The sequence below is a fragment of the Propithecus coquereli genome, unplaced genomic scaffold, assembly GCF_000956105.1.
Source record: "Propithecus coquereli isolate 6110/MARCELLA unplaced genomic scaffold, Pcoq_1.0 Scaffold61, whole genome shotgun sequence".
Lineage (NCBI taxonomy): Eukaryota > Metazoa > Chordata > Mammalia > Primates > Indriidae > Propithecus > Propithecus coquereli.
Genome location: NW_012152063.1, coordinates 5,719,128 through 5,745,453, shown reverse-complemented (window position 1 = coordinate 5,745,453; position 26,326 = coordinate 5,719,128). Strand labels below are relative to the sequence as shown.

At 36.4% G+C, this 26,326-nt stretch overlaps 1 protein-coding gene across 1 annotated transcript in view; it reads right to left on the bottom strand.

Moving 5' to 3' along the window:
• ABCB5 (ATP-binding cassette, sub-family B (MDR/TAP), member 5) overlaps positions 1-25,432 on the bottom strand; it is a 111,267-nt gene extending 85,835 nt beyond the window's left edge. Inside the window, exons 1-12 of the mRNA XM_012659400.1 lie at positions 25,380-25,432; positions 21,063-21,120; positions 19,356-19,506; positions 16,443-16,497; positions 13,128-13,319; positions 12,871-13,042; positions 10,682-10,806; positions 10,421-10,598; positions 8,987-9,100; positions 8,558-8,668; positions 6,396-6,521; positions 4,936-5,139 (exon numbers count right to left, since the gene is read on the bottom strand). Coding sequence (XP_012514854.1) covers positions 4,936-5,139; positions 6,396-6,521; positions 8,558-8,668; positions 8,987-9,100; positions 10,421-10,598; positions 10,682-10,806; positions 12,871-13,042; positions 13,128-13,319; positions 16,443-16,497; positions 19,356-19,506; positions 21,063-21,120; positions 25,380-25,432 — 1,539 coding nt within the window. The remainder of the gene's footprint in view (positions 1-4,935; positions 5,140-6,395; positions 6,522-8,557; positions 8,669-8,986; positions 9,101-10,420; positions 10,599-10,681; positions 10,807-12,870; positions 13,043-13,127; positions 13,320-16,442; positions 16,498-19,355; positions 19,507-21,062; positions 21,121-25,379) is intronic.
• Between the last annotated feature and the right edge of the window lie 894 nt (positions 25,433-26,326).

The following is a 26,326-nucleotide window of genomic DNA, read 5'->3' as shown; positions in this document are numbered from 1 at the left end:
TCGAACTCCTGAGCTCAAACAATCCGCCCGCCTCGGCCTCCCAGAGAGCTAGGATTATAGGCATGAGCCACCGCGCCTGGCCACACCTGATTTTTGATTCTTCTGAAGGTGCTTGCTTGCATGGATCGTTGTTGAATTTGATGTTTGTGCAGAGGGATGATTGCTGGGGGTTTGTATTTGGCTATCCCACTCTGCCCCCTCTCCATATTTGTTTTTTGTTGTTGTTGTTGTTTCTGGGATATTTTGCTTAGAATAATGGCCTCCAGTTCCATCCACTTTGCAGCAAAAGACATTATTTCATTCTTTTTTGATGGCTGAGTAGTATTCCATGGGGGGTGTGTGTGTGTGTGTGTATGTTTGTGTGTGTATATGTATATGTGTATATATATTTTCTTTATCCACTCACCAGTGGGTGGGCACTTAGGTTGGTTCCACATCTTTGCAATTGTGAATTGTGCTGCAATGAACATGCTGGTGCAGGTGTCCTTTTGATAAAATGACTTCTTTTCCTTTGGGTAGATACCCAGTAGTGGAGTTGCTGGATTGAATGGTAGGTCTACTTTTTGTTCTTTGAGAAATCTCCATACTGTTTTCCATAGAGGTTGTAATGATTTACACTCCTACCAAGAGTGTATAAGCATTCTCTTTGTACTGTTATTTGTGCCAACATCTATTGTTTTTTGACTTTTTAATAGCAGCAACTCTGACAGGAGTAAGGTGATATCTCATTGTGGTTTTAACTTGTATTTCCTTAATGATTAGTGATGTTGAACAGTTTTTCATATTTTTTGGCTGTTTGTTTCTCTATTTTTTTTTTTAAGACAGAGTCTCATTCTCTTGCCTGGGCTAGAGTGCTGTGGCGTCAGCCTAGCTCACAGCAACCTCAACCTCCTGGGCTCAAGCGATTCTCCTGCCTCAGCCTCCCAGGTAGCTGGGACTATAGGCACACGCCACCATGCCTGGCTAATTTTTTCTATTTTTAGTTGTTTGGCCAATTTCTTTCTGTTTTTAGTAGAGATGGGGTCTCGCTCTTGCTCAGGCTGGTCTCGATCTCCTGAGCACAAACGATCCGCCTGCCTCGGCCTCCCACAGTGCTAGGATTACAGGCGTGAGCCACCGCACCTGGCCTGGCCTGTGTCTCTGTTTTTGAAGTTTAAACTTTAAGATGATGGTCTAAGTTCTATGGCTAATTGTGTGTGGTGTAAGGTAAAGGTCATATTTCATTTGTTTTCCATATGAATATCCAATTGTTCCAGCACTATTTTTTGAAAAGATTTTCCTTTCCTCCACTGAATTCCATTGGCCTTGTCAAAAGTCAATTGACCAGATATGTATGAGTCCTTCTGGTCTCTCTGTTCCGTTGCACTGAAGTATACATCCATTGTTATATCACTGCCACAGTCATAATTGCTGTCTTAAAATTAGATAGTTCTTTTTTCAAAATTGTTTTGGCTATTCTTGGTCTTTTGAATTTCCAAGTAAATTTTGATATCAGCATGTCAGTTTCTAAATGCAAATAAAGACTGGTCGGATTTTAATTGGTAAAGTATCAGATTTGTAGATCAACTTGGGAAGAATGCATATCTTTAAAAATATTGAATTTCTAAATCAATAAATAAGGTATACTCTATTTATTTAGATCTCACGTTTTTCAGCATGCTTTATAGTTTTTATTTAGAAGACTTGCACATCTTTCATTAAATTTACTCTTAAGCATTTTGTTTTTCGATGCTGTTATGAATGCCCCTTTTAATTTTAATTTCATTTGTAATTGTTGCCACTATTTAGAGAACCTGCTGATTTTTAAATAGTTACACGTCCATAAAAGTTATCTATTTTTTTCTTGGGTGAGTTTTGGTAGTTTGTGTCTTTCAAGGAATTGACCCTTATCTAGGTTGTCAAATTTATGGACATAGCACTGTTTATAATATTCCCTTATTAACCTTCTAATGTCTTTGGGATGATTAGTCATGCACTTTATTTCATCCCTGATATTAGTCATAACTTTTCTCTTTTCTCCTTCTCCTCTTCCTCTTCCTCCTCCTTCTCTCTCTCTCTTTCTCTCTTTTGTCATGCTTGCTATAGTTTTACTGATTTTATTGATCTTTTCAAGAAGCCAGCTTTTAGTTTCAATGATCGTTTCTCATATTTTTCAGTTTTAGATTTCACTGATTTCTGTCCTAATTTCTATTATTTCCTTCCTTTTGCTTATTTTGAGTTAATTTTGTCTTCTTTGTTTAGTTTCTCAAGGTGGAAACTTGGTTTGCAGATTATAGATCATTTTTCTTTTCTAAAAATAAACATTTGATTCTATAAATTTCTCTCAAAGCAGTACTTTAACTGTATTCCACAAATACTGATATATTGCATTTTCATTTTTTTTAGTTCACAATAGTTTTTAATTTTTTTGAAACTTCCCCTTTGAGCCATAGATTATTTAGAAGTATGCTATTTAATTTTCAAATATTTGTATATTTTCCAGATATATTTCTGTTATCGATTTCAAGTTGTATTCTATTATGATCTGAGGACGTATTTGATGTTTTCTCTTCTTTGGAATTGCTAAGGCTTTGTTTTGTTTTGTTTGTTTAATCACCCAGAATATTGTTTATCACAGTGAATGTTCCATGGGCCCTTGAGAAGAACATATTCTGCTATTGTTGGCTAGAACATTCTATAAATGTCAGTTAGGTCTAGTTGGTTGATAGCATTGTTCAAATCATCTATATTCTTACTGACAGCCTGCCTACTTTTTCAACTAAAATTGTGGATTTGTCTATTTCACCTTTCAGATGTATGTTTTGCCTCATGTATTTTGAAGTTCTTTTCTTAATGAATAAACACTTAGGATTATGTTTCTTGCCTACAGGTCATATTTTCCTGTTTCTTTGCATGTTTAGTTTCTATAAATTAAATACTGAATAGCGTGCATGATGTGTTGGGGAGATCAGAATCTGAAAAAAATGTTGATTTTTGTTGTAGTAAGCAGTTCAAATATGGACTGATCATCTGGAACTTGCGCAATCTTGATTTTATGGTTTGTTGGGGTGAATTTGTAGAGAGCCTTATAACTTGGCAGAACCCAACCTCCAAATTCTGTCTCCTCTGGGGATTTCTCATGGCTTGGTTTCAGGCTTTGTTAGGGCAGGCCTAGAGTTGATCTTACTTTAAGGTGTGGTCCTGACTCCTAAGGTGTGGCTTTTGTCTTAGCTACATGCCTGGGGTGTTAAAAAGGTGTTAATGTGATCTCTCCATTCTGACTGGGCTGTACTTTCACCATCCCCACAGCACTGCTTGAGTTCTAGTATCTCTTCTACTCTCAGCTTTGCAACGCTGTACTCTGCTCAGCCTTGGGTAGTCTTATCCTCAGACAAGGATTCCCCAGGGATGCCCACAGGGACTTCTGCCCCTGCTCCTCACCTCTACAGATCTCTCATCACCTTTCCAGTTGCTTGAGCTGCCCTAAAATTTGATCTCTACCTTTCAGCTCTGTGGGGCTGCCATGTTCTGTCTGGATTCCCATTCACAGAGATGACGTCAGAAATGTGTTCCCAGGTAGAATGTTCTAGCCAGTTTTATGGTTGTTTATGGGAGAAAAGCTAGCCATTGGCAGCTAATGTTAATACATTAATTTAAAAACATGTGACTATTATACAGGAAGCAATGCTATTCATTTTTGAGCATAGCTTTCCCCAAGTTTTCATCTACCTGAAATAACCATTTCTGGAACTTTTATTTATTGTTATGCTTACTCTTATTTCTATGGTTAACTATGGCTGTGGAATTTAGTTTTCATCATGGTGAGCTACTACCTTTAATTTGTTTTTTGGATTATATCTTCAGGATTTACTATTGGATTTACAGCAGGGGGCATCTTTGTGTAGTATTGGCCTTTTAGTAAAAGCAAATAGTAACTTACTGGGTATAATTTAAGAGGCACCAGAAAGCTCCCTAATTCCAAGTGGGAAATGAAGAGCACTGGTGTTTTGAGGAAAGGAAGTCATTGAAAAGGGCAAAAGGTCAACTCAAGGAAGCATGTGTGCTCTAACTATAGGCAAAGAATCACCTCAAGCCTTTAATGATTTTGCTGGCCTACATACTGTCCTAATTATGGCCCTAAGTAATGGGCATAGGAGGTAATTACTGGCATAACGAAAGATTTTATGAAAAAAACAAAAGAAAAAATAAAATTATTCCAACTCCACGGAGTGTGGTTTGTAAAATATGTCCATTAAAATGAAATTTTTTGTTATTTTGACCTTCCAGAATGATGGAATTTTATATGTATTTTAATTTCAAATCTCATCTTTTCATATTTCACAGGGTGCTCCCCACAACAATTTCAGGTGATACTGATGAACTAATACTTTAGGAAAATAAATGGTTTTCTATCCCTCTGTTAATTCTAAATACCCGTTAAGATCTAATGGGTCCTATTATCAAGAATTTTGGATTAGTATATCTCTTTCCAAATATGATTGCACATTTCTTATCCAATATTAGCTCCACGTGCTTTAAAAAATAACCATAGTTTTCCTTCCGCTTTGTCACAGAACCAATCTGGACATCGTGTGGGTGACATTCCCACTCTGAGCCACAAGATGGCCTCATAAATCAACGTTTTACAGACGTGTTTCTCAGCTAAGGCTGAAGATTTTGTCTGATAGTTCTTTGTGACACTTCAACATATCATTCATTTTTTTCTTCTCCATTTGCAGAACTAAATATGACTCTTTTTAAATTGGCATTTCAATTATGTGTTTTTTTGCGGAGGTTGTTACCATGCCATCTTCTCTATATATGTTTCATCTAGGACGATTCATAAATTAATCGTTCTCCCGCTATTCTGCATAAGTTACTGTTTCATTATCTTATCTTGCCATATTTCAGTGCTGTAGCTCTAAGCTAAGGGCGGAGGCTACAGAGTGTACTCACGTTAGGAAACTCCATTATAAAATCATAAGCATTTGCTTCCTTTGCTGCTTTCTCAATCTCTTCATCAGTCACACCATCTCGTCCATACTTAATATTGTTACTGATGGTGGTCCCGAACAAAACAGGCTCTTGGCTGACCACTCCAATATGTTCTCGATAATGTCGTACATTTAAAGCTCTGATGTCATTCCCATCCACCGTGATCTGCCAATCCAAAGAATGAACCATGTTGTGATGCCTTTTACTATACTGATTTTAGAGTCTTTCTTACTAGTTCAAAATATAAGCTGAGAAGCAGTGTATTTCTGTAATCAGAGACTGACTGTATTTTGATAAAATATTTATAACATGTATATTGTCAATAGACTTTCTAACAGGAACAAAATCTCAAAAAATAATTGGCTTAAAATCTTGACAAACCACCTAAATATCTTTACCCTAAGATCCACAAATTAGATTACAAAGGTATATATTCTAGGTGCTACAAATGTTATTATGTAGACACATATAACAAACTTCATTTTGTTATTTTAAGATTGATGCGACCTTTAACTTTCTTCTAGGAAATGGCCTTCATTACCTCTCTTCAACACCTCACTCCTCTGCAAAAGCCAAGTGTCTTTCTTTCATTGGTTTACGTAATAGTAAATGAACTTTGTCTTCTCTTACCTATTGCCCCAATATATTCCAGTGACAAGAAGCCAGTGTTTGGGAATTATAACTCATAGAGTCTCTATTTCTCACCAATGCAGGTGTTCTGTCTGGGCATGGGTATTCCATGCAACTGCATTATACACGGAATGCTCACCCAGTAATTTATTTAGCCATTATTAGAATAGACACATGGGTCTTGGATACTTCTAGTATGAAGACTAAGAAGTAAAATTTAAATGAAACCAGTCTGTAGAAGAGTAGATTTTCTTTTAAAAATAACAGTTGAGGGTTTGAATGGAAGCATTAAGAATTATGCACTTATGCATATCACAGTCTCATTCTCTAGGCCATTTACAAGGGTGAAAAAGTTAAATGTAACCTTATAAACTACAGAAAAAAAGTGAGGATGTTTTTGACAAACTTTAAAATTCTGGGTACTACAAATTGCTATGTAATTTTTATCTATACCATTCAATCCCTTTTAGCATACTATACAATTTACTTATTTTATTTATTGTCTGTCTCTACTTATTAAAATGTAAACTTCAGGAGGACAGAGGTTTTTTTTTTTTTTTTATCTGTTTGATTCACTGAGGTATTCCTAGAACTCAGAACAGTGCCTAACACATAGTAGGCACTAAATATTTGTGAAATGGATGGATACACAGGAAAGAAAAATGATATGGCTTCCCTCCCAGCTCCACTGTTAAAAATGAAGAGTTGGCATAGCTGTGAGCACTCCATGATAGGTGGTACTTCCAAATTCCATCATGTGGGCTGCGTATGGTTTTGCTAGCCGTACTTACAAAGCCGTCATCGGGATCGTATAACCTCTGCAGAAGCTGGACTGCCGTACTCTTCCCACTGCCATTGGGGCCAACGAAGGCTACTGTCTCTCCAGACTTAATTTTGAGATTCAGACCTTTCAGAATCTATTGGAATATATGGAGGGGGGAAATCATAAAACTAGGATAAACTAGAATATGATGAACATATTTTCAGAAATTTAATGTATAATTATAAACAGAAAACAATTCTTTTGTGGAACTTAAAAACAAATTTAGATCTTGTTATGTTTGTTTTATGTACATGTATAATAATCATCCCTATAATTTTAGAAAATAATAACAAAAGAATCTCATCATTCCTCTATGTAAAGAAAAGATCTAAGTTAAGAGCACTCAGAGAATATTAACTAGCCATTGCAAACTGTTCAGCATTTTCAACTAAAATACCTTATATGAATTTCATGACTATCAGGTGAGTGAGTTTTCTTTCTTTATTTTTTATTTGCAACAACTGAATGAAATCTTGCCGGGTATCTCCATGTGCTGTTTAAGGAAGCTCTTCGTTAGAATATTTTTACATTATTGCAAAGTGTATGCCAAAGTAAAACAACTAGCAAGGCTCCTTAGCAACTAGACCTGGATGGAATTTTACCATTACAAATCCTCCCTCTCTACTGGTGCATTTTATGGTGCCATTTCAACATAGGGGGAACCTTTACAAAATTTTTCACAGTAACAGGGGTTTGCTACTAACATTTAGTGTCCCAGGGACCTGCAATATGAGAGAAGCCTCATAACAATTACCCTCCCAAAATGACAATAGCAATTCTGTCAAGAAACTCTCACCTATCTTTGCTTCCATCTGTATGTGTTCAGCCCAAAATGCAGGAATCTCTTCTTGAATTCTCTCACTTTGATCTCACCATTTGTAAAGAAATGGTCCCTTTAAAGGAGCCAAACATAAAACCTTCAAAGGGCCCAAGCAGAGAAAAATTCTCTAAAGGAGGTGAGAAACTGGGGACCAGCAGGAGTACCTCCTCTCCCACCCGCACTTTTATTCTACGGTTGGTTTCTGGTCATTCCTTGAAATAATCTGTGTTCTATTTATTTAAAGTGGGTGGACTTTTGAAGAGTCTTCATTTTTCAGCTTCACAAAAAGGGTTACGTTTCAAACGTTCATTTTGAAAACAGTTGTTTAAAACCAGAGAACATGTTCCCATGCAATATAGTGACACGACTGGTGCTTAAGTCCCCAGGAAGCCAATCTAAATGTAGTTGCAAAATAGAGTTTGAAATACTCTATGTTAAGGAAAATGATGTGAAGCAATACTATTGCAAAAATGATAACTAAGTAATAAAAGTTTTAAAAAATATGGAGAAATTCAATCAAAATTTTAATCAGAGAAAAATAAGAAAGTAGGAATAGGTAGATCTTTTTTAATGTAAATTCTGTAAGCAACATTAGAGGTTGATGACGTTAGACAATTTTATCTATTTCGCTTAAAATCATGTCCCCCTTATACTATGAAACAGGTGTTTTATTAGTAATTGCCCTTTGCAATCTTTAACAATAACTACTCTTTTGGGGGTAAATACACCAATAAAATGAAAGGGGGAAGACAATAGAAGTGATACGCACGTTTTCACAAGAATTTGTCAAAGGCTGAATGACAGAGGAAATAGGATATACTTTGTGTGTGTGTGTGTGTGTGTGCAAAAGTGAGAAAGTAGTTGAGGCACAATTGCTGGTGCAGTAAAAGCCCTAGGAGAGGGAGAGAGGAAAGGTATAACAAACATGTGCTTAATTCTCCCAGGTTAGAAAGTAGGAGGTTAAAATGAGTTATCTATGTTGAGTGGGATAACGTACACCAATAGGTGGTACCATAAATCTAAGACATTTTGGTGTGTTCCCCAATCCAGAGTATAGGAATTTCAGGGAGCTGAAGTGGTTTAGTTAGTCGCGTATAGAGAAGAGGCTGCAAAGTATAATTAGTTGTTCCAGAGTTATTTTATTTGTCCACTACTGATCCATCCGTCTATCTACCTATCTACTCAAGTCTCTAAGCAAAGTAGCCACAATCTTGATCAAAATGCAATGAAATAATCTTATAAGAGGAGATCATAGAAAGTAGAAGATAAATTCAGAAAACCGTACAACTGTACAATTTAATTTAACCTACCTTGATAGATGGTCTTGATGGATAACTGAAAGAAACATTTTTAAATTCCACAGCTCCTTCTATGCATTCAGGTTTATGTCCAGTTGTTGAAAAGTTATCTATACTGGGTTTCTTGGAAAAACAAAGGGAATGTTATAAATCTTCAAAGGACTAAGATGACACTCTCCAGATCCTAAAAATAGTTTAAAGGTGGGTTTCTTTTTACAACACTTTTCTTTCTGCCATAGAAATGCATGAAGTTAAACATGAAAATTTCAATAAAACACAATCCCCTCACAGAAAAGAGTTCAAAGCAATGTCTCATTCCATAACCAACTGGCCAACATGGATTTTGCCCATTCTATTGTTTTAGAGAAATGAGTGTGCCTGTTTTTTGGTCTTGTTTTTGCAGTAATGGTAGTTACTATTCAAAGCAATAAGAGGTCTTACCTTATCAATAACCTGAAAAATATTAAAGGCGGCTCCTCGAGCTATGTTGAAGGTTTCAAAGTGAGGGGCTGCTGCTCCAATGCAATAACTACCATGAATTGCGCTAAAGAAAACCTACAGGAACAAAAAATAATATTTACTCTTTGCTGTCATATAAGAAAGGCAACAAAATGAAGTATGTAATTGGTTCAGGCTCACAGAGAGATACTGGAGGAATTAGGTAAGGAAGAATGGAAAATGTGATCAAATATAAAGGAAACATAGTTAACCCAAGTATCCTTGCCCTTTTCCTAATATGGAACATTTTTCCATTGTCCTGTAGTCTTGTGGTTATCACCTGCTGGGATGCCTGAGCAGGAAATCTGCTGACTGAAGAGTGCTGGCCATACAGCCACGGTGAGCTTCATTCCCCTCCTTGCTGGTCAACCCCTTGAACTTTAACAAGAAGAGTGTGGTAGATTTCACTAGCTCAGAGACATTGTATTATTTCCACCCAATTTTTTTGAATTTTCATATTACTGGACAGCTGTCAATTTTCAGACAGAGACATCTCTGCAAAAAGTCAAAAAAGGAAAGAACCCCCAACCTAGGCGTCATTGTCCCTATGATATAGATGAGGATACTAAGGCTTAACAGCTCATTTGCCCAGGAACACATACATTGAAGAGCAGGGACAAGCCAAAATCTCTTAATGCTCACATTTCATTTGACATGAAATACATGAATTTCTAAAAGTCTTAACTATGAAAGTCTCAAATTCCAACGATGAATTTATTTGAAAGAAGAGAAATATATATATAGAATGGGAAGGCCAAACAAGAATTGAAGTATATGGAGCGGATCATTTCAGTTCACCAAGACAAATGTTTCTTTATCTTGAAATGATCTGTTTATTGATGAAACTTGGGAGGAAAACCAAATAAATTATAATTTATTGTATAACCATTAAGAATTTAAAAGTCTTCAAATTGTAATGTTGGACAGAGCTGTTTGTAGTTTATTTTAACATTCCTGTATTGCTGAAAGGACAAAGGAAGAGCAGGTGAGTCCAACCTACAGAGTATTTCCTGAGAGGACATTTAGCAAGGTGAGTATAGAGTGCAAGAATAAATGGAAAAGTCTCAGTGGAGACTGGCCTTTTTCACTGCTGGATTAAGAAAACTCGATGTCTCTCCCAGTGAGAAATTCAATTTTGACTCTTCTAAAAGCACAATGTTTGCCACAATAAGGACATTAAAATGTGGGATGAATAAAACTTGTCAATTCACAGCTACAATTTAAAAGTATATACCCATCATTTGAGGGAAACAAATACTTGTTTATCAAAACATTCATCTTTGAGTTTTCATCTTCATTCAAAGAGAAATCTTGACTAAACTCTAGATAAGAAAAGTGTATCTAGGCACGTTACTTCTGTTCTCAAACAAGACTTACAGCAAGAACGGTCCCGATGGTATAACCAGGTTCTCCGCTAAGAATCAAGGAGGTCCCATACCAAAAAGCAAGTCCATAGGTTCCATTCATAAAGAAGTACACAGCACCCAGAGACAGTTTCGAAACTATAGCCCTTTTTATGCCAACATCCTTTGCATCTTTGAGATTCTGTGTATACCTTACAAAGACAAAATACAATGTAATAGATTTTGCAGGGGGGGAAAAAACCAAGCATATTTTGTCATAATTAAAGGGACAGACCTTTGAAGCTCTTTCTCCTGGCCCCCAAAGGCTATCACTGTTCGGATTGATGACAAGACTTCTTCTGCTACAGCCCCGGCTTTGGAATAGGCACTTAATTCCTTATTGGTCAACAAGACGACCATCTGCAATAAACCACAACCACAGTTAACCAAAGAATGACTCCAGAGTAGTAACAATGTACAGAGCATTTAATTTAGGTAGAATCTAAATTCTGCTTAGCCTAATATTACCTAGAATCTAAATTCCTATCTATTTTTCCTTCTACTAGTAGAGCTTTGCCATATTCTGTTTGTATTTTTAAAAACTCTTTTAGAACTGGGTGTCTACATTGGTACAAATGAGAAAGACTTGATTTGGAGAAGGATTTTAGGGACACCATTCTTTATGGGTGCACTCTGGAAATTAGTGAGCCTGATTTGACTTGATTTGATCTGTTGTTATGTACAAAGCAAGACTTCCAGAGGGTGTGGGTCATAGGGATGTAGCAGGAAGAGGAACATGATCCTGTCTATGTGTGAGGTGTAAGTTTGAAACTACACTAAGAGATGAGATTTCAGCAAGAAAGGGGAGAATATCACTCTTGATGATAATAGGCAGGTTTACCTGATCTCAAAATTTAAAACTAGAATGTGCCCTTGTCTCTATTATATGTCCTACTTACTAATCCTTTACAGTTTAGTAACTAGCACAACAGTTCCACGAAAGGGAACAGCAGGGACATTGCCTTCAGAGTGTGAGTTTATAACTATTGTCTACTCACATAACAGATCTATCCACTTTCAAAATACATTCCACATAATTGGAGCTGATTTTATGTAGGACATACTCTAGGGCTGTTAAAGCCAGGAGTAGCAAAAGCTGAGTAACACTCATTATTTTCTGAATTCCCTTACTATACTATATCGCTGGAGGGGAAATACCAATTGGCATAAAGCCTTGTACTTAGTGAGTATTTAATAAATGATTTCCAAATTAAATTGCATTGAAGGAAGCTAGAAACCATCCACAATGGTATTGCTAATCATTTGGATGACTGTGACTTTCACTTGCTTCCTCTTCATGATCCGTTAATACAATAACAGAATTTAGATTCCCCACTGCTGTTTCTTTACAGCCCCTTGTTTACCTGTCTTCCATGGGCAGTTAAGGCTCTGATCTTAGTAACATGCTGTGGGTAGTCTTCCTACTGAGATTTCCTGCCTTATTTCAAATAAGCCAGGGATGAAGATCTTGACAAGGATTACAAGGTCAACACCAGAAGTCACACTAAATAAAGATTTGTTGTCTAACTATCCAAGCCTATTGTTAAAGAATTAGGCAACCACAGAATATTTTTATTGCTGAAAATTTGTGTTTGGTTGAACTTGTATATTGCTTAGCAAATAAACTCTGTGAATTTTATGGATTTGATTTCTATAAAAAACAAATGTCGCAAAATTAAAAACCCCGTGCCTAACATCTAGGAGATGGTTATACATACCAGTAAACTTGCCAAAGACACGATTTGGAAAGAAATATTAGGGATATACTGATTGTGTTCAGATGTCCCAAGGAGTATTGGTTTCAAAAGTAGGCCATAAATAAGATTAATTTCTTATGGTATACTCATAGCCTAACACTGCCAAAAATGTACCTTAGAATGCAAATACATAATTTGTTTAAAAAAACATACTATATAGCACATAAAAATAGATATTAGCAGACTTTTTAATATAACTCAAAGCCTTATAAAAAATACAAACTTGAAGAAGCTGACATAAAAAAGTGTTTTAAGTGTTTAGTGTTTTGGGATATTCCTTATTCTGTTTTACTCAGTGAAATGAATTGCAACACATTTACCTGGGAATTTAGAATACAGAAGGATCTCCTGGCAGCAACAACTAAATATCCCATGGATAATGGCCTCATACTTTATCCATGCTACCATTTGAAGCTGCATTAGGTCTCTAATTGAAGAGGAATGTTTTTTAATGTTAGTAAGATACTAAAAACCTCCTTTTAGCCAAATAACTTGAAGAAAGAAACATGATTCATGATGAACAAAATCAAAAGTATTTGTGGTTTATAATATCCTTTTGTATCTTGGGACATGCAAAATAAATAGAAATGCCTTTTTGACAAACTCAATGAGCCATCGTGTGCACACTGCTTCCTCTCGTTGACGCTGCGTTAGCCATCTCACCTACCCTAGAACATGCTGCCGCCGAAGCCATTATAAGAGGAGACGTGGACAGAGTCACCAGGGTGAGTTTCCAGCCCTTCACCAAACCAACCACCAGGCCAATAGAAAAAGTAGACAGGTTTTGAAACAACAGAGCAATCCCGTCTCCAATGCCATCGCTTATTTTGTTGATGTCACTGAAACAAGGAAACAAATGTAGTTAAGTCATTTCTATGCCATATATGAAAACAAAGTTGATGTACTACACATTCATCTTCTTACTTCATCATGCGAGTATTAAGTTCACCGATGTCACAACCATCAAACCAGCTGATGTCCTGCGCCAAAATTGAGTGAAAAAACTGTTTTCGAATTCTCTTGGTCTGTCGCGATGCAGTCATCATCCAAAAGGAAATCTGCATGTAGCCAAAAATCAAGGCAGCAGCTCCTATTCCAACATAATACAGGACCAACCTGAAGAAAGATTGTTGGAATGTTAGACTTTAGACTGAAGTACAACTTTTTCATCTGTACCAAATTAAAAAAAGAGAAATCTATCCTAATATTTAATGTAGAAAATCTATGCTAGAACCTAGAAAAATAATTAAAAATAAAACACCATGAGAAAGTGAGAAGTACATTGAATATATTATTAATAATATAGCTTTGCCCGGTAAGACATTTAGAGTATGTCTCTCTTATATTATTGGAAGAAATTAGTATTTTAATACATTCTTGCTATTTGTGTCTTCTTTTCGTATTTTTGATACTTTCATATGAAAAAGTTACATTGAGGTAATTAAGATAGCTGTAGGACAGGAGGGTAAAGAAAATGATAGTAGTCAAAAGCAGTTGATAAAAAGCTTTAAAAAATACATACCATTAAATCCAAAATTCAACTTAAGGAATTTACCCTAAGGTAATATGTACAAAGAGTCATCTTTATAAATGGTCACTGCAGCATTTGTAATAATACAGAAAAGCTGAAAGCAATCCAAATTTCTAACAGTAGGAGACCAGATAAGAAATGTAGTCATTTGGTAAACGTCTACTGGATGCCCACCATGTATGCGGTTCTAGAGATGCAGGCATGAGCAAGGCAGTAAGTCCTCCCATTCTGGTGGGAGGAAGCACACAACACACAAAGACAAAGAATTTCAGATTGTTCTATGAGGAAGTAAACAGAGTGGATAGGTCACAGAATAACTGGTAGGTAAACGTGGGTTGGGAGAGCTAGTGCAGATACACAGAGGGGTTAAGAAAAGTGTCTTTGAGGAACTGATATTATAGCTGGGATCCAAAACATGAAACGGAGCCAGCCATAAAAAGAGCAGGAAGAACATTCCAGGGAGAAAGAGGAGGTCTATTCCAGGAGAAGCCGAGACAAAAAAAAAAAAAAACAAACAACTTAGTGTGTTCCAGGAACAAAAGCTTTCCAGAGTGGTATGAAACGATGAGGCTGAGAATTTGGCATATTCTAGGGCCTTTAGCTACAATGTGTTGTTCAGATCTTATTCTAAGAGAAGCAGAAGACCATTGGAAGATTTAAGCATGGGATGATTTTATCTGTTCAACTCTGAAAAAGATCACTCCAGCTTCTTTTTGGAAAATGGATAGAAGTGACAACTATGGAAGCAGGTTCAGTTAGGAAGCTATTGTCATAGCCAAGGTGAGAAAGATGGGGGCCTGGGTGAGGACTGTGGCTGCCCACACGCAAAGAAGCAGATAGATCTAAATGTACTTTGGAAATACAAATTGCCAGACTAATGAGTCCCTCAAACAAAAACAGCTGACCTTCTCTGCCTCAAACATGATGAGAAGACTGTTAAAGCAAAACGTTTTGTTCCTGCCTCTGAAGACACAGATCAGGAAATGAAAAAATTCTTTCTGTTTAATCCTCTGGATTTTGAGAGCTGCGATCTCCCTGGGGAACCGGATTTCTCGCCTCCCCTTGAGTGGAATGCCTCTCATGATCCTTGATGAGGAGAGAGAATTTGAAAATCTGTTACAGCTGGGCCCCTCCTTTGCATATGAAGATGCTCTCTCCACTGTAGGAGTCTAATCTGTCTCAGTCTCCTTCAAGCATGCTGCCACCCCTGGATTGCCACCTGTTTGCTATCACATAGACATTTAGATTTCTTAGTGCTTTATAGCACTTTTTAAAAGGATGGGATCTAGCTGTGTTGCCCAGGTTGGACTCAAATTCCTTGGCTCAAGTTCTTCCTGCCTCAGCCTTCAAAGTAGCTGGGACTACAGGCACATGCCACCATGCCTGGCAGGCAATGCTTTATAGTTTTTGTGTGTGTGTGTTTATATTAATAAAGCAATTATTTGTTTAACAGACTCTTCCTTAAAAAATTGCCAGTGTACTGGATATGAGAAATGAAGGAATGGGAGAAATCAAGAATAACTCCTTAGATTTTGTGTTGTACAGCTGCTAATGGGGGTACCACTACAGATGTGAGAGACTGGGAGAGAGGTAGATTTGCAGGAGACATTGAGAGTTCTGATTTAGGTATGCTAAGTCTGAGAAGCACATTAAACCTCAAAGTGGGGATAAAGTAAGAAGTTGATAATCAGAAGAACTGGAGAGGAGTGTAGGCAGGAGATGTAGATTTGAAAGTAAGGGACTGGCTGAGACCACCCAGGGAGAGGGAGAGTGAAGTGTAGGTAAAGAAGAGAAGAGGGCCAAGGACTGAGTCAGGGACTCTGCAAACACGGACAGTTTGGGATCAAGAGAAAGAGCCTGCAAAGAAAGCCGAGGAGAGGCCATTGAGGTAGTTGGAAAGCCAGAAGAGTGAAGTATCAAGCAAAACACGAGAGAAGAATAAAACTGATGCTCATTATTTGAGGATTCTATATTTGCAAATTTGCCTCCTTGCTAAAATTTATTTGTAAGTCCAAAATCAATATGCGTGACGTTTTCATGGTTATTCATGGACACGCACCAAGTGGCAAAATATTTGACTTGCCCAAGGCATGTATTTCTAGCTGAGGTCCAGCAGGCAATACTCTACCTTCTTGTTTCGGTGCTCACATTATAAACAAGTGTCCTTATAAATTATTTATTATTCAGATTTTATGATTTTTAGTCTGGATAAAACTTTACTATAATAGTCCGAATAATTAGTCTCAAAAATTGTTCTGAGTAAAATCTTATTATTTTATTTAAAAACATTATTTTTATTATTTGTTGCATGTATCTTTTTGATTTTTAATGTTTATAGAAATAAAATTTTTTATAAGGCTTAGAAGGCAGATAAGTTTTTAAAAAAGGAAAATCAAGTTCTTTTTCCATCAGGATATATATCTTTGGTTTTAGGAGGCAAAATTGCTATAAAATCCAAATCCTCACAATTTTTCTAGTGATGATAATTTTGTCAAATACAAGGCAAAGCATATGACCTACACACCTTTCATATAGAAGAAAAAAATATGTACTAATTACATTTTATATATTTAATGAAAGAAGAAGACATATTTGCTTCAATCACTTACATGTAACATTAATGGTCATACTTTTCAGTTGTTTTTTCATATAAGCATTGAATAAAGCAGCATGCAATGAATGTGATATTAACACTTCATTGGACTTACACAATTACATCTTCATTCAGCTTCTCTTGAGACTGGGTACAGTTCCGATAATTTGCTATAAAAAAGTTATTTAAATGATAAAAGAAATTAATTCATAACTGGCCATACTGTTTCATCTTCCAATCAAATACAGTGCATTCTTAAAAAAATGTACTTAATACCTATACACAGGTTTATGATCATCTTATTTTCTATTCTTTAACTTAGAACTTGAGATAATTATCTCTGCTCTCAAGGTGTACTCATGCAACTTGGAAAAATACAGGGAAGCATTGACCACAAAGCTCATCACTGGAAAGAATTCTTTAGGATATCTCTGATCAGGCAACGGTCGGGAAAGTATTAATAGTAGTAATAGAATTGCCATATCCTGCCCAAGATTATGCATTTTGAATTAAGTTTGAGACACTCCAGGAAATGATTTAGAAAGTCCAATAAACTCAAGAACATGTGAAATTTCTAGAGGAAGGAATCATGGGAAAAACTGAAAGAAAAATCATTGAAATATGTTGGGTATAACCAGGATAGCAACATAATAAACCTGTTTAAAATAACCTTTGGGTTATGTGTCTTCTTTGTAAACTTTTCTATATATCTTCTAGTAAAACAATACATCTTATATTAATTAGTATACCAATGTCCTGTTTTACCAACAACACAAAACTGTGGTCCATATCCACTACCACAGTTTTTTTCCTTAAACCTCTGTAATAAACATTTGAAATAAATTGCAGACATCACGACTCTTCATCTCTCACATAACCATAACACCATCACATATGATAATGTCTATGACCTTTGTTTATATGCAAACAATCATTTCCTTCTTATTCTATTTATGGAATTGTAGTAGTAAAAAATTTTGAAGCAGCTTATTCTAAGAATATCAGAATTGACATAGCAGAAGTGAAGGTAGTAAAATCTAGTAGCAAGTTTTAAAGAGATTTAACTGAAGCTTAATATGGAAAATAAACATTATTTCTGAAAATGGTACAATCACATAAAAATGGCATAATCTCATTTTGTAGGTTATATTAATAGAGATAGCATAAGCAAAAGTTCAATACTGGCACAAAAATGGGCCACCAATGAATGAACATGATTATTCATATTTTTATTTGTAGGAGCAAATAATCCTCCTCTATTATCCTCCAGAAAATTAATGTTAGAATGTTGAAGGTATACCTCTTAATATCTCTACTTCTCTTTAATAATGTGTTATAGTATACCAATAGTATCCATACATTTATCTAAATTCTTCTCAAACTTCTTTACATGTTCACCACATTTGATAAAACACACCATGAAACTTGAGAAAACTGGAACAACCTTAAACAACCACAAAAATTAGTATTCACAGCAATATCAATCAGATATATACTGCCCATCCTATTTAAAGCAGGTAAAGTAATCAGTTATATTATAGAATAGATTTAACAAAAGGAATACTCTCATGCAGATGGCTCTAGGTTGCTAGGTTTTTGATTGATTGATTGATTCATTCATTCATTCACAGAGACATGCTTGGCAATCAATAAATATTTATGCAGTGAATTGGTAGTGGCTCTATTTGTTTAACAGCAATAAACTTAGCTTATATGTTTAGCTTAATCATTAAAATATCAAATTTTTTAATTTAACTTATAACCTTAATTTAGTTTATATTCATAACTGCTTTGACAGAAGACCATGGAAGGACATAGAAATGGAAGAAATGAGTTTATTCTACTCAAACGAGATTGGAAAACTTGAAAGATTAGCCTTCAGGTGGAGAACAAGAAGATATAAATTAGATATAAATTCATATTTAAAGTCAAATAGGAAACAGAGGGAAGTACACTGTACAAAGCTAGGCTAATATCTAAAAGACAGTCCAGGTTTCAATGAGTCATTTGTCCCAGTTATCATAAACATCTTTAAAGATTCCTAGTGTGGAATTTGGGGAAAAACATAGAACCAGGGAATTACTAATATTTATAATATCTACCAGATAAAAAATATGGCATAGTCACTGTATCAGTGCATAAGAGAATCATTAGAATTTACATCCAAAGAATAATGTCACCTGAGGGATGCGACCCTGAAATAGGATGCTACAAAGGACACAGGAAAGATGCCTACAGATATGGGTACTGTCAAAACATTTTTTCCACACACCTAATTGCTAGATTCCCTCCACTCCCATCCCCAATCTTTATTCAGAGTATCTGTCTCTAGCACTATAATTTCCTGCTTCCTTCCTGCATTATGTTCTAGAGTGCCATGCATGTCTATGAACTATTATTAAAAAAAAACAAAAAACAAAAGCCTAAGTAGCTAGTAACCCGAAAGATTTATCCCTACTTGATTTCTTGATTTCTTCTTTTTAAAGAATGGGTTACAGATAAACTGCCTGGGATGGCCCAAGCCTTTGATTAAATCCCAATATAATCACCACTTCTGATAAAAAATTATTTGAATTCTTAGAGAGACAAGCTGAGCCCTAGTGGACTTCAGATGATTCTTACATACCACTGGCAGGTGGCCTTTGGACTTTGAACTGCAACGTTGACTCTCTCCTGGGTCTCCAGCCTACTGGCCCTTCCTGTATATTTTGGATTTGCCAGCTCCGTAATCATGGGAGCCAATTATTTAATATCCCCCTACACATAAATATGTGTGTGTGTGTGTGTGTGTGTATACACATATATATACGTATGTACTCACACCCATCCTTTTGGTTCTGTTTCTCTGGAGAACTCTGACTAATACATTTCTTTAGTGCCTAGCAATATAGACAAATCAGTGACTTAAATAATACTATGCAGATACTGTTTTATAATACAGTAATTTGCTTTATTAGCTTAATGTTTGTTTGTTTTATTCAATGCTTCTGAGTCTCCAGCATTACAGAAAAAAGAGTCTTATACTCACTTGTATTGGTTTGGACTGGACATCCACTTATAAGGTTATCACTCATTTCTCCTAAAACCAGTGACATTAAAGGAAGACATGCTCCATTTACCAGTGACGCCAGTATTCCCAGGATCATGAGTGAGATGTCCAGTCCATCAGCAAAGCGGAACTGAGAAAAAGAAAGCATGGTTACACTATATAGTAGTTGTAAAACAGACAAACAAAACTCCAACCTACAGGTTTTACCACCAAGTAAACATTACTTTACAGATTGATTAAAATGCTAAATAAATGTATAAAACCATAGTTATGTATTTATATATAAAGCAAAATGAAACACCCAAGTTAAGAATTTACAATCTCCTTTGAAGAAGGTGTCTAAAAATAAAGTGGCTTCAGTACAAATTGTAGATACATGACACAAGTTCGATCAGCTGTGGGTGTGAATCCTTCATTTGGTTGACTTTGGAATAAGTTATTCTGAAAGACTACAGCAACATCTTAGGTTATGGAAAGCTGATGTGCAAACTTTTGATTCCTTAGGCTCATCATCAATGTAGCAATGTCACAGCTAAGTGCTGTGAACAGTAACTAATCAGTAAAGATGTAAGGAATTATATTTTTGATTCTTATTTTTTTTCTACCCAGGACAAGTCTCTCCTGTAAATAAGTGTTTATAATAATTTTAAGGGCTATTTGGAATAAGAAAGAAATACCTGAATGACAAATACTGAATACTTTATATTCTATTCTGTAGCAGGTCCGCACAGCACCATTCCAAAACCAAACCATAGCAAAACTTGAAAACGTGGATTATTTACCTTACTGAGAAAGGGCAAGATGAAATGAATAATGATATTGAAATGTAATTAGATTTGAATAACAGCAAGAGGAACTTAGTACATATTTTGTGAGTGGAGACTAAAAAAATTTCATGTTTTTCCATTCATCCATGTAATAGCTAATAAATATTTATAGAGCATTTTCCATCACATTGTATTTGGCATTACAGATGATAAGTGGGTATCTGCTCCTCCACTCTCTTTCAGAATAAAGGATGCTACTTCTCGGTTTGTTTATTTTTTGAATATACTTTTGAAAAAAACAAGTCCTGTTTCATCTGCATTTCGAATGGCACGACATTGACAGTGAGGCTGACATAGAGATTAGAGTTAGTGAAGGGGATGTCTGGGAACGCATATGAAAATGTTCCTTAAACATAATTCCAAAGAAGCGTGCCGACATATTTTCTGACACATAGGCTTTACAACATATTTAGATAATTATTTTTTATTTAAAAAAGATCTATAACAATTTTATAATAATAATATCAATGTATAATAATTGGAAAATACTAAAATGTAAACATAATACAAGTCACTCACAATTCCTCACCATTTAAAATAACATCTGGTAACATTTATGCATGATACTCACACAGGAACACACACACACACACACACACACACACTTCTCTACTTTTTTTTTAAATTGAGATCATTGTGTGGATGTTGTGCTATTTTTTCTTATACCTTATTGTGAAACTTTTGGGTTGCTTTATTTATTTTTTCCTGTTGGAAATGACACCGTGATGAATTTTTCTTTTAATTCTCCTTTTCCTCGAATAATGCATGTAAACGATCAAAAGAACATAATCCATTCTATGCACCCCTGACAATTCTCTAAAATTCTCTGACACATACACTTTCCAATGATTTCACTTACTATCTCGATAGATCCGACAGCTTGCTTTCTCACTTTAGGCAGTTGTTCTTGTAGCGTACTGGAAAAGAAATGTTTAAAATGCAAAAATTACAATGTGAAATGCAAAATTTTCCATTAACATTTTCTTGAAGTGTCAGATATCATCCTTGGTAGCAAATTTATACCAACACTGAAACTTTTAAAAGAAATTTAATGAAAGACAATTGTCACTGGATGTCTTTAAGTGTGTTAGGGTAGCAACTGATGACATGCATCTGGAGTAGAATTTTTAAAACTTGTGGTAAAATAGACATAACATAGACGTTACCTTCTTAAGCATTTTTAGTCAAGGCAATCAAGGCACTAAGTACTTTCACATTGTTGTGCTACCATTACCACCATTTAGCCACAGAACTCTTTTCACCTAGCAAAACTGAAACTCCGGACCCACTGCACTCAACTCTCCATTGTCCCCTCCTCCAGCCCTCCCCCCACCACCCCATTCTACTTTCTGTCTTTATGAATCTGACTACTCCAGGTACCTCAAATGAATAGAATCACACAGTGTTTGTCCTTTTGTGACTGGCTTACCGTCTTCAAGGTTCATCTTTGAATTGATGCACTTAGCATAATGTCTTCAAGTATCATCCATGCTGTAGCATGTCTCAGAGATTTTTTCCTTTCTAAGGCTGAATACTATTCCTTTGAATGTATATGCCACATTTTGTTGGAAACTTAAATTGCTTCCACATTTTGGCTGTTGCTAATTATGCTGCACTGAATATGAGTGAACAAATATCCTCTTTTTTTTTTTTTTTTTTGAGACAGTGTCTCTCTCTGTCACCCGGGCTAGAGTGCAGTGGCATCATCATAGCTCACTGCAACCTTAAACTCCTGGACTCCAACAATCCTCCTGAGTCAGCCTCCCGAGTAGCTGGGACTACAGGCATGCGCCACCATGCCCGACAAGCTAATTTTTCTATTTTTTTGTAAAGAAGGGCTCTCATTATGTTGCTGGTCTTGAACTCCTGGCCTCAAGTGATCCTCCTGCCTAAGCCTCTCAGAGTGCTAGGATTACAGGCACTTGGCCACAAATATCTCTTTGACTCCCTGCTTTCAATTCTTTTGGGTGTATACCGAGATGGAGAATTGCTGGCTCATATATTAATTCTATTTTTAATATTTTGAGGAACCGCCATAGTATTTTCCACAGCAGCTGCACCATTTTACATTCTCATCAACAGTGCACAAGGATTTTAATTTCTCTATATCCTCACCAACACTTACTCTTTTCTTTTTCTGTCTTTTTTTTCCTTGTTCAGTAGTAGCTATCCTAATGGGTATGAAGTGGTGGATTACAATGTTTAAACTTTTGTAACAAAACCCTCAAGAGCAACTATGAGCTTTAAATGAAATTAATTCTATTAAGTACACATTAAACAGGTTACTTTGAATTTTGTCCTCCATTTGAAAATTTCATTTTTTAGCTTGGTATGTTCACATTTTAAGGAGGTCCAAATGAAAGTTTTAAATTTTATCCATTGATTTCACAGATAATCTGGCAGTTAAACACACACACAACCCCCCCCCCCTGCCCCCGCCAAGAGTCTGCAATATTAAACTAAGAGTGGAGGGAAACATTACGTTTTCTATGAAGACCTCACAGGAGGACAAACTTCCGATTGTTCCCTTAAGCTTTATAACATATTGTCCTGTCAGCTTTGATAAATGGCAAGTCACTTAAATATCTTCCACCTACAGTTAATAATTGACTTATGTTCGGGCCAAATTACTCTGGGATAAAGCATAGATGACAAAAAAATGCTTTAAGATTGTAAAGTCCCACAACCCAGTGCAGATCGTAAAACTTAAGACCCAGTAAGCTCTCTTCTCATGGTTAGCTTTATTTCAGGGAAAACGTTTCTAACTTCATGGAAAGCTTTCCAGGGAGGGCTTGGGTTGTTTTCAGAGAGGAGAGCAACACGTGGGCAAGTGGGCGTTTGAGGGTCTCCTCCCTCAGCAAAGTTCCTGGGCGCCGTCCCCCAAGTGTTGCCTGGCAATGGGGAGAGGGGGGCGTGGGTGGAGCCTGAGGCTCCCAGGGGAAACTGATTCCACATAGTGCAGGCCGGCCGCAGGCCACGGGCCACGCTGGCTCCCAATCCTAGTGTGATCTGTGCTGGTTTGCATGCTGGAGAGGATGTTAGCTATCTATGCTCCAGTACTTCCATTTCATTAATGCAAATCAGCGTGGCCCAAAGCAGCAACATAATTCTGCTCCCAGCTTCAAATCAGTCACCTCCACCTAATCGGAATCCTGCCCGTTATTTCGAGACCAGATTCCACATCTGTGACCCACTGATTTCACTTTTCAGGGCTCATCCAACCCTTACCATCAATCCTTGTAGCTTTTTTCTTTCATATTGTTTTCTCCCATCCTCTCCTGGCCTTAGTCATCCAAATGAAATTATTAATGTATGTTCTCAATTCTTCATAGAAACTAGCAAAATTAACCACCTCCCCATTCTAATTTTCTGTTAGTAGAATACAGATGTCACAGTCTGCTATTGTGTTTCTGCTGACCTGTTAGCTTCTGTGGTCCACCACCATATCTCAAGAAACCTTATTAAGTCTGTGGTATTATTATCATGACCACATTAAAGATAAGGAAGCTGAATCACAGAGCAAACAATCCAAGTTCACAGAGCTAGTTATTTGAACTTCAATGTGACTCCCAGGGCTGGAACTCTCAACCACCAAGTTACAATGCCTCCTGTGAAACACGTGCTGGAGACGTCATTTACTCAGTCCACAGGTAATGCTTAAATGCACAGTGTATTCTAAAATATTAATAAATCTGTTCTCTCATCACTCTCTCACATCAGCATGCTAGGGTACAGAGTTTAGAGAATCTGTTTTGAATTTATGAGGAAATGGTGCTTAGAAAGGGGGAAAATTTACTTCGGGAAAATAATAATAATAAGAGAAAAACAGCATAAAAGAGGTATGGGGTTTGGTATGCTACTCTTTCAATTTTCAAAATATTCCCCAAACGAATTTTCTTCAGCTTCAAGAAGTTTCTGATGTAGGCATTCCGACCCGTAAGAAAACGGTATGGAGGGAGTTCCTTTCCGACTATTTTCTGCATTAATGAACCGTGTGACCTCGGAGGATTCTCCCCAGTTTTATAGATTGTATATCCAAATGTAACGTGATTATTATGGTAAAAGTGGAAATAAAATAGATTTAAAACTATTTCCATTTTAAAATCTCTAAATTAATGAATTATAGGTATAGCAAACTGTGTAGCATACATATGCACACAGACATCTATTCAGTGAAAAATAACCAGAATCCAATATTTTCTTTTATTAAATGTACCACATGGAATGAAGGATGTATAGAGATTTTTTATTTTTATTTTTATTTTTGAGCCAGAGTCCCACTCTCTTCCTGGGCTAGAGTGCTGTGGCATCAGCCTAGCTCACAGCAACCTCAAACTCCTGGGCTCAAGTGATCCTCCTGCCTCAGCCTCCCGAGTAGCTGGGACTACAGGCATGCATCACCATGCCCGGCTAATTTTTTCTATTTTTAGTTGTTTGGCTAATTTCTTTCTATTTTTAGTAGAGACAGGCTCTCCCTCTTGCTCAGGCTAGTCTTGAACTCCTGAACTCAAGCCATCCTCCCGCCTCGGCCTCCCAGAGTGCTAGGATTACAGGCGTGAGCCACTGGGCCAGGCCTTTTTTTTTTTTTTTTTTTTGAGATAGACTCTTGCTCTGTCACCCAGGCTGGAGTGCAGTTGCATGATTACAGCTCACTGCAGCCTCAATTTTCTAGGCTTAACCAATCCTCTTGCCTCAGCTTCCCTAATATCTAAGACTATAGGCACGCAGCATCACGCCTGGCTAATTTTTCTATTTTTTTGTAGAGATGGGGTCTTGCTATGCTGCCCAGGCTGGTCTCAAACTCTTGGTCTCAAGCCATCCTCCCACCTCGGTGTCCCAAAGTGCTAGTATTACAGGCTTGAGCCACCACTACTGGCCAAGAATTGAAATAAAAACTTCAGGCATCTTTCCTTCCTACACTAGTAAGCTACAAGAAATTCAGAAGAGGAGATAACTGGAGCACTGATTTAATAAATCCTGTGGCTATTTCACTTCCTAAAATCACTATTAAACCAGTTGTGACACTGATTATGTTGAAGTCCAGCAAAATGCAAACAGCATTGTTATTTTTGGAAAAAAATTATAAACATTTTTGCTACGGCTGTGAAAAGGATAAGGTATATTTGAAGTTGCAGAAGAATATTAATACTTTTTGTAGAATTTAAGGAAAGCTTACCCATTTCTCCAATAATTTTCTTGCATTTCTTCAGCTCTTTCAGAATTTGCCATCTTATTTACAATTTAATTTTTCTGAAATAAAATATTAACAAATATGTCATGACTACAACTTTTATCACTTAGTTGATACACAGCATTCTTTATATCCCTAATAGCTTCTGTAAAAGCAAGTTGATCAGGATTTCACCCTGCCCAGCCTGGCACTCCAACTGAAGTTTCTGGTTAGGCTGTTCATCTATTTAAATTTTGTCCTGGAATATATAACTTTTTCACTTCACTCTGGGATTAGATTTGGAGCTAATGAAAATTTTAGAATTGTAATAAAGGAAGGAAAGCCGGATTCCACGGAATATGCAGGGTTTGTCAGGATACTGGATTTTATTCCTACTCTGCCACTGATTTGATTGTAACTGTTGAAAATCTGTAAACTACCTCATGCTGTTTTATCTGTTGAAAACCAGATGCAGTAGTTTTTGTCAGCTAGCAATTTGAAGGAATAGGGGTTGTTCTAGTTCACCAAATATAAGCAAGTTGGAGCTTCCAACTTTCACCATATGCCACATATTCAGGAAACACATATTCTAGTTACAAAGAGCTAGAATATTTTGAAAACCCACTCATCATGAAAACTGTATTAAGCATAATGTATTCTTTCTTTGGATGACATTTCAGAATCTTAGCTTGTCTTAAGATCACAATTATGTTCATAAACTATCATTTTATTACTGATGTATAGATGTTTGTGACTCAATCTTATTTATTAGGCTATATAACATATTATCCAATACTGAGATGATTATAAAGATACAGCTTTAAACTCTAGAGTTGAATCGCTAGTTAGTTTAAATAGTACCTAAGCTAATAAACTTTCAAATAGTAAGATTCTCCATGAAGGAATGAGTCCCAATGGGTCAGAAATACTTTTAGCACCAAGAAAAAAGGGAC